Raw genomic sequence first — 9,043 nt, 5'->3', positions numbered from 1 at the left:
GGGGGCATTCTCAAAGCTCCAGGAATTCCTCTACTAGGCTCGGGAACTCCTTAGGTTCCTCTTGATATTGAATTTCAGTTTCTGTTTCCATCTTAGCTTAACTCTGGGCGCTCACCTGGCCCCACCCACACCTGTGAGCTCACCTGGCCCCACAGCCGGCCCCACCCACTCATCCCTTTTAAGCCATTGCGAATCGCAATTTCCATTTGCCTTTTCACTTTACACACATCAGCATGATTGCTCACTTAGCCTGGCTCAAAAGCAGAGCCATGCAGTCAGGGAAGCAGTCACAATTTGGCCATGGCCGCGGCATGGGTCCTGGTGCTGGTGGCGGCAGGGCTGAGCTTGGCCAGCGCGGGCCCCGTCCCCACTTCCAAGCCCACCACAGCCTGGACGGACTGTGACTTTGGCAGGTTCAAATCTCTGTCACCAAGGGAGCTGGAGGCCTTCAAGAAGGCCAGGGATGCCTTGGTGAGTCCTCATTGTCGTGGGCTAACCTCCAGCCTCCCGCTATGGGCTAGCCTCTCACTTTCCAGCCATGGTTAACCGCTGTCCTTTCCGCTATGGATTAAACTGCAGCCTTCCTGCGGGGCCAGCCTTCATCCTTGCTGCTTCGGGCTAGCCGCCAGCCCTCCTACTGGAGGCTAATCTCTGCTCGTATTCTCTAGGAAAATTCGCTGAAAAGCTGGAGTTGCACCACCCGCCCCTTCCCTAGAAACCGGGACCTGAGACAGCTACAGGTGAGTTGAAAGTGAGGCCACCCTTACGGGCACCTGGCCCCTCTCCCTGACTCCTCAAGGGGCCCCTCACCTCCTTTATCTCACCTGTCCTTCCCTGTCTCTGGTCTCTCCTCACCTGTCCTGTGCCTCCCCCCCCCTTCTGCTTCAACTGCTCCCTTGACCCCGTCCCTCCCTTGGGTCTCTTTCTATCACCTCTCTGCCTGTCCCCACGTCCCTATCTCCTTCACCCGTCCCCATCACTTTCACTCTTACCCAATTTCTTCTCATTTCTCTCTTCTTTTCACTCCCATCTCCTCAAGCTTCTGTGACCCCCATGAGGTCACCTTTCACTTGTCCCATTTCACTTTTTCACCAGTATCTTCCCTTATGTTTCTGCCTTCACCCGTGTCCTCTCTTCATCTGCATCCTTCTCCTGCCTCCCTCTCACCTGGCCCGTCCCTGATCCCCAACCTGTGTCACAAACCACCTGCCTTCCCTCTCTGCACTCCCGGACCTGTCCCCACTTAACTAGGCCCTCTTGCCTACGCTTCCTAGCGTATTCTTTCTCACCTCTCCGCAGGTGTGGGAGCGCCCCGTGGCCTTGGAGGCTGAGCTGGCCCTGACGTTGAAGGTCCTGGGCACCATGGCTGACGCGTCCCAGGGGGACATCCTGGACCAGCCCCTTCACACACTGCGCCACATGCACTCCGAGCTCCAGGCCTGTGTGAGTGCTCGGGGTACCGAAGCCGTGTATGTGGGCTCTCCGCTTATGGGACCTCTCCTCTCTGCCGCGGGCCCTGCCTCACGTGCCACCCTCCTCTGCCCCCAGGTCTCGGCTCAGCCCACAGCAGGCCCCCAGCCCCAAGGCCGCCTCCACCACTGGCTGCACCGGCTCCAAGAGGCCTCGAGGAAGGTGAGTGGCCCGAGACGGGGACGGATGCCCGGGCCCTGTGTAAGGGAGGAGGTTGGACACCCCAGCAAGGGCAACCATGTTCTTCCTCTCGCAGGAGTCTCAAGGCTGCCTCGAGGCCTCTGTCCTGTTCAACCTCTTCCGCCTCCTCAAAAAGGACCTGGAATGTGTCGCCAGTGGAGACCTGTGTGTCTGAGGACGCAGACCCACCCCCAGCTCATGTGGGACCCCAGACCTTATTTATGCACGAAGAAGCCCCAACCCTGCCTTAAGTTATTTCCTCTCACCCCTTATTTATGGAGCCGTGGAGTTGACCTAGATCCAAAAGCAACGCTTGGTTTTCTACTTTTATACAATATGCACAAATAAAGCAAACAGTGGGACCCTTCTGTGAGAGTGGATCCTTGAGCGCGCGTGTGACTGAGTCTGTGGCTGCATGTGGACGTCTGTGTGGTGCAGGTGAAATGCGTGACTTCTGCGACTGTGTGCGTGTGTGGATCTAAGCGAGTATCTGCCTGAACCTGAGTCTGACTGAAGATGTACAACGGTTCATGCCCACGCGTGCAGGGGTGTGTGCATTTAAGCGCATGTTTATATGTCTCTCTGTCTATCCCTGTCTGTGTGAACTGGGCATCCCTCTCGTCCATGGGTACTGAGGACAGTTGGAGGTCCAGCTCAATCAAGATGCTTTATCCTATAATAAGTATCAGAAAGCTAACTCAAATGGGGAAAGCAAAAATGAGTTTATTATCATACATAACAAAAAGTCAGCTGGCAGGGCAGTTCTAGGACTGGTTGATTACTTAATATTCAATAATGTTATTGGGGAACCAAATTCTTTCCGTTTCTTTTTTTAAAGTTTATTTATTTATTTTGAGAGAGAGAATGTGCGCGTGTGCGCGGGGCAGAGAGAGGGAGAGAGAGAATCCCAAGCAGGCTCTGCACTATCAGCACAGAACCCGATGTGGGGCTCAAACTCATGAACCGTGAGAGCATGACATGAGCCAAAGTCGGACGCTTAACCGACTGAGCCACCCAGGTGCCTCTGTTGGCCGATTCTTACTCTGGCTACCTCATGGTCTCAAGACGGCAGCCACAGCCCCAGCTGTCACACACAAACAATATCCTCCAACTCCTAACCAACCGCCTCAAGCTTAATGGAGTAAAACAACAACCATTTTATCCTGCTCACAGATTCTGTGGGTCACGAATTTGGACACGGCCCAGTGTGGACAGCTTGCCTCTGCTCCACAATGTCTGGGGCCTTCACTCTTCTCCCACAGTTTTTAAAAGCAAGGAAAGCCTTCCAGAGAAACTCCCTGTTGGATGTGCATGCTTGTCTCCTTGGCTAGAATTCAGTCACATGCCCAAGCCTACAGCAATCGGTGGCAAGAAAGATACAATTACAAAGATAGCGTTGGGTTGGGGGGTGGGGGTCTGGCTGACTCAGTCAGAAGAGCATGTGACTCTTGATCTCAGGGTCATGAATTCCAGCCCCACATTGGGTGTAGAGATTACTAAAACAAAATAAATAAACTTAAAAAAAAAAAAGATGGTGTTAGACTAATCAAGATTCACCCCTGATACTAGAAAGAAGGCCTTTCCCTGAAAACATACCCCATGGAGAGGGGATACCAGAACAAACTTAGAGCTCGACCAGCAGGAAGAAGGTAGGAGATGGAACCAGGTAGCAGCCTATAATGGCACATGGAGGTTCCAGTCGTGAATCTCTTGCAGGACTAATACTCAGTGGGTCCCCAGTGGTAGCACTCCTTCTGTTGTGGAAAATATTGAAAACACTTTCAAACCAGTTGGCAAGTAGCTATTTCCCCGAGATCCCCCTAAACAAACCAGCCCCATCCATTCCATCCCAGGCTGGCCCCTGGAATCCCTAAACCTCTCCACAATTCAGAACCAAAAGAATTAGGGGCACCTGGGATGCTCAGCCGGCTAAGCGTCCGACTTTGGCTCGGGTCATGATCTCAAGGTTCGTGAGTTCAAGCCCCCCATCAGGCTTCGAGCTGATAGTACAGAGCCTGCTTGAGAGATTTTTCTCTCTCTCCCTCTCTCTGTCTCTCTTCCCCTCCCCCACTTGGGCATTCATGCATGTGCTCTCTCTCAAAATAAATTTAAAAACTTAAAAAAAAAAAGAATTAGTACCTGCTGCAGAAGGGATGAGGGGGCGGTTCCAGGATCTGCTCCAATGTGTGGCCAACATGCATTTTGATTCCAATAATGCCAGATATTAACTAGTTCACTGGCATCTCCAATTTGTGCATGGTATGTGCTGTGACTTTTAAAAAGTGGCCACAAATTCTTTGACGTTCCTCCCTTCAAGAGGTGGAGTCAATGCTCCCCCCTCATTGAACTTGGACTTGTGACTTCTTCAACCAATAAAGTACAGTGGAAGTCAAGACGAGTGACTTCCAACACCGAGTCCACTTAGCACTCTTGGATCATGAGTTCTCAGACTCTCCCCCTTTGGAACCCATTGGAACCCAACTGCCACGACGCAAGAAGCCCCAACCACATGAAGAGGCCACATGTACATACTCTGGCTGACAGTCCCAGCTCAGCTCAGCTTTGAAGTCATCCCAGCTCAGGAACCAGATGTGCGAGTGGAGAAGCGTCCAGATGATTTCAGCTCCCAGCTGGGGCAGAGACAAGCCATCCCTGATCCCCACTGTCCCACGATCAAGCCCCTGACCCACCCAATCTGGGAGCATAACAAAATAGTTTTTGTTTTGTGCCACTAAGTTTGGTTTTTTGTGAAGCAACAGATCGTTGGAACAGTGCGACGGCCACCGGCCCATCACAATCATTGTGAGGTGTGTTACAAGAAATTTCTTACCAAGCGTAACTTACCAAGCAAACTGAGGTTTCCGACTGGTTGAGTTTTTATCACATTACAGGGGTTTCAGAATTATCCCCATAATTTCTAACTCTTACTTCTTTCTGTGCTCAAGGGTTTTCTCAGGAGACAAAGGGCTTGAGTACAGCCATCTACCAGAAATTATACACAACCCCTTAGCCACTTCTACTGCATTATACAGTGTATGAGTGACAGTGCTCCAGTTTGGGAGGGGGCAGCAAGTTGCCCAGCCCATGGCATGAATTTCTTTCCCCTTGCCTGACACCTACTTCCCAGGACTTCCTTGCAGTTTGGAATGGCCCTCCGACTGAAGGGCTTCTTAAATTATTTAATTTATGTGAAGAATTTAAAGCAGTTCTTGGCACAGGTTAAGCCCCATATAAGTGTTTATTGCTTTTACTTTTGTTATTTTAGATTTTTTTTTTCTTCCCTGAAACAAAGAAAACTCTTCCATTTGTTCCCTTCCTTCCTGCTTAATTCACTAGTATGAGGACGTGATGTCTGGAGCTGTGGTGGCTATTTTGTGACCAAGAGGCAACAAACCTAGCATATGAAGCTATTCTTCTAAGGAAGGTAGAATGGAAGAGTAGGAAATTGGGTCCTTGGTGATATCAAGGAGCCATTGCGTCAAATCCCCAAACCTCCTAACTCGAGACTTCTTATTAAATGAGATCACCAAATGTCTTCAGTCGTATTAATTGGGTTTTCTGTCTTCCGCAGCCAAATATACCCTCACAAATCCATCTCTGTATGCCCACCATAGAACCTAGAGAAGGTAGTCAATTAATATTTAATACCATGGGGTGACTGGCTGGCTCAGTTGGTGGAGCACGCGACTCTTAATCTCGAGGTCATGAGTTCAAGCCCCATGTTGGCCCTAAAGCTTACATAGACATTTGGATCGTATAGGAGATACCTAAATTCTGACATATGACCCTCCTCAGTGCTGCAATGGAAATAAGGTTGCAAATCCTTTCTCGGAAATGCCAAGGCCTAACAAAAATTTTTGACCTGGACGTATTTTGGTTTTGCCCTGTTCAGCATCCATTTCTCCTGGTAAAACTCCTCGGTTTTCCTTTGGGGAATGGCCCCGTCTTCTGATTCCTTCATTTGCCTGGACACAGGACTCAGGTTTGCTCAATCATCTCCAAAGCACAGTGGCAAGCCTTCCCTTCATCCCCTCCCCACCATCATGAGAGCCTCTGAATCAGCTGTTCCCTGCGCCTGGGACATGCTATTACTTTCCTGCCATCACAAAGTCTTCACCTGGCCAGTTCCCATTCATCCCTTACGTTTCACCTAATATCACCTTCTCCTTCAAACACCCTTCTGCATGGTGCACTGGGCATCCTATTGCTTTTATCTGTGTAAAAACGTCCCCATCCTATTTTTCTGGTGACTATTTAGGTTCAACCATGTGAAATTGCCAATGCTCTGCCATTTCTAACCTACAAAACTGGCGATTCCATATGGTTCAACCTAATTATTATTTTGGTAACCCCCAGGTCACACAACCCAGACCCACAACCCCCACCTGGCCAGCCAAAACATTACATTTCTGGGGTGTCTGGGTGGCTCAGTCGGTTAAGCATCTGAATCCTGGTTTCAGCTCAGGCCATGATCTCACTGTTGGTGAGTTCAAGCCCCACATTGGGCTCCATGCTGTTAATGCAGCACTTGCTTGGGATTCTGTCTTTCTTTCTCTCTCTCTGGTCCTCCCCTGCTTGTTCTCTCTTTCTCTCTCTCTCTCTCTCTCTCTCTCTCTCTCTCTCTCTGTCTCTCTCAAAATAAATAAATAAACTTTAAAAATTATAGTCCCTTGGATGCTACAGTCAGTGCTGGGGTGGTACATGACTCTGGTCAGACCAATCAGAGCCCTTCCCTGATTGGTTTTTTTTTTTTTTTTTCATTTAGGATTGGAGGAGATTTTTGCCATTTTAAGCATCCAGTCTGTGTCTGTAAATAAATGGCCATTGCCCCCACCACATGTGGTTGAAGAGGATGAATCTGAGCTGGGAGAAGCAGAGAGGAGAAATGAGTGAGAAAAGCGTCTGGGTGGAATTGAACCTGGGTTCCAGTCTCTAAGGCCAAGTTCCTTGTAGCTCTACCCTTCATCGTCTGCTTCCCACATATATAAGCCAACAATGCCCACTTTTTATGTCTAGTCCAGGGAAGCTGAGCTCCCGTCACTTGCTACCCAAAGACTCAGACTAATACACATGTCCTTGAACCTCTGGTCAGGGTCAGCTCCGCTGGGCTCCCACAGTCTCCTGTGCTTCTTACAGCAGTATGACTGCAGTTGCCCTGAGCCCCAGGAGGGCAGAGACTGGGTCTGTCTTAGTTGCTGCTGGGTCTCCAGTGCCCAGCACAGGGCCAGGCACAGAAGGGATAATCATTTCCCTTGGATGATACTATGCCCTCTCTCGCCTAGTGTACCTGTTCCTTGGGTTTAAAGCTCTCGACCTTTTTATGTTTATTTATCTATTTTTTGAGAGAAAGAGAGAGAGATCCAGGGAGGGGGCAGCAATAGAAGGAGAGAGAAATCCCAAGCAGGCTTCGAGCTGTCAGCACAGAGCCCAAGGTAGGGCTCAAACTCACGAACTGTGAGATCACGACTTGAGCCGAAACCGAGAGTCGGACGCATAACTGACCGAGACACCCAGGTGCCCCTTAAAGCTCTCAATTTTGAAAACCAAGCATGGCATTGGCATTGATAAATACATCTCTACTAAAATGAAGAGGTTACAGGTGAAGGAAGGTGGATGGAGTGTCATCCAAAGGGCCGAACCGGGGATCATGTTGGCCCCAAATGTGTCAACGGGTAGATGCCAAACTCTGAGATGGCAGTTGCTGATTCGGTTTCTAAGGCACGCACACCCCACCCCAAAGCTGGGGTCTCCACAAAAATCAGACCATATACTGCCTCTACAGAAATCCCTCCATTGGCTTCCCGTAGCTCTGAGAATAAAATCTTGACTCTTGACCCCAGTCCACAAGGCTCTTCAGAATCTCCTCCTGCTCACCTCTCCCGCCTCCTCCCCTCCCACTCTCCCACTCACTCCAGCCCAGACATAGTACCTCCAGCACACTGAGCACCTGCTTCCCTTAAGGGCTTTGCATGTGCCATTCACTTTGCCTAAAATGCTTTTCCCTGGCTCTTCCTACAGTGGATTTCTTCAGCTCCGCCACCACACTCCTTGACCCTCTGATCTGAAGTAGGCCTCCCCACCCCCCCACCCCCATCAGTCCTTGTCCTCTTCCATTTTCATTCTTTATGCGACATTTATTTACCACCGGACAAGGCGTTTACTGTCACACCCTCCCTCCCCTGGGGCATATAAGCTCCATGGGGCAGGGGTTTCTTGTTTTGTCTTATTTAACTATTTTGTTCACTGTTGTATCCCCTGCACAGAGCCAGGTACACAGTACATGCTCGAGAAAGCTTAATTGGGTGAATCAGAGACAATATAGTCAGCTGGTTAGGTGTGCAGGATTTGGAGGCAGTAAGCTTTCCGATCGTGGCTCTGCCCTTAGGTGGTTGTATGGTCTTGGGCCAGCTCCCTTAACCTCTCTCAACTTCAGTTTCCTCCTCTAGAGAATCGGATGCACACGCTACACACATCTGTTGCAGAACATAAATGCAATCGTGCTGAGTAACTCCCATTTTGCTGGGCACTGGCTTGCATGCTCTCTGCTTGCATCAGGGAGGGTCTGTGAGCACAGCGCCTGGCATGTGGGAAGCCCTCAGTAGCCAGGAGTCGTGATGACTGAGAGAAGTGTGGCTGGGCCACTGGGTGAGGGAGCCTCATGGCATGTGAGTTGCTGGTGCTTCTGTCCTTGCTGCTTCCCACCCTGTCTGCCCAGCTCCATCCCCCTCCCTCCTGCTTCGTTTCTATTTCCGTCTTTCTCTCCTCCTCTCCGGGCCTCAGGGGGCCCCTGGCTGGCAAGAAGCCTTTTTCCTCCTTCTCCAGGATCAAGGAGTAGTTTTCACCGCAGGCCAAGCCTTTCTCCCCAAGGGCTGGGGCACCCCCATCGGACCAACTTCCCTTCCCCAGCCATAGCCCTCAGCCTCCCCTGAGAAACTCTTCCCCACACACCGTTCTCTGTGTTCCCAGCAAACTCTAGCACCTAGAATCCCTCACATTCCAGACAGTGACCAATGAGCATTTTCCCTCATCCCCTCCCCCAGGTTGACTTTGGATACCCTCAGCTAACCAAGGTCTTTGGGGCCATTCCCTGGCCTCCAGATGGATGCCAGAGGCAATATAGTGTAGTAGAGAGGAGTCGATACTGAGGTCAAACTGCCAGCTACCCTATTTCCTCATCTGGGGGCCTTGGGATAGTGCCTTTCATTTCTCCCTGGTTCAGATTCCTGACTGTAAAATGGGATTAAACATATCCACTTCAAACAGCTAGCGGTCTGACCTCAGAGAGCTGAGCTGTGCTTAGCCCATGTGCAGAATGAACATCCACCAAGCTGCTCAGCAGTCGAGTTCTATGGTTAAGAATACAGACTCAGAAGTCAGGCTGCCTGCCTTTTTC

At 50.4% G+C, this 9,043-nt stretch overlaps 1 protein-coding gene across 1 annotated transcript; it reads left to right on the top strand.

Moving 5' to 3' along the window:
* The first annotated feature begins 224 nt into the window (after nt 1–224).
* Nucleotides 225–2,005, top strand: LOC109256563 (interferon lambda-1). The gene is made up of 5 exons (XM_019431988.2): nt 225–471; nt 669–740; nt 1,300–1,443; nt 1,549–1,632; nt 1,727–2,005. Exons 1-5 carry the CDS (start codon nt 301–303, stop codon nt 1,823–1,825), a joined length of 570 nt encoding a protein of 189 aa, XP_019287533.1. The 5' UTR covers nt 225–300; the 3' UTR covers nt 1,826–2,005.
* The last annotated feature ends 7,038 nt before the right edge of the window (nt 2,006–9,043 follow it).

Source organism: Panthera pardus, unplaced genomic scaffold (assembly GCF_024362965.1).
Source record: "Panthera pardus isolate Hobbes unplaced genomic scaffold, ASM2436296v1 HiC_scaffold_18, whole genome shotgun sequence".
NCBI lineage: Eukaryota > Metazoa > Chordata > Mammalia > Carnivora > Felidae > Panthera > Panthera pardus.
Note: the sequence above shows the minus strand (reverse complement) of the source record. Positions and strands in the feature narration are given on the sequence as shown.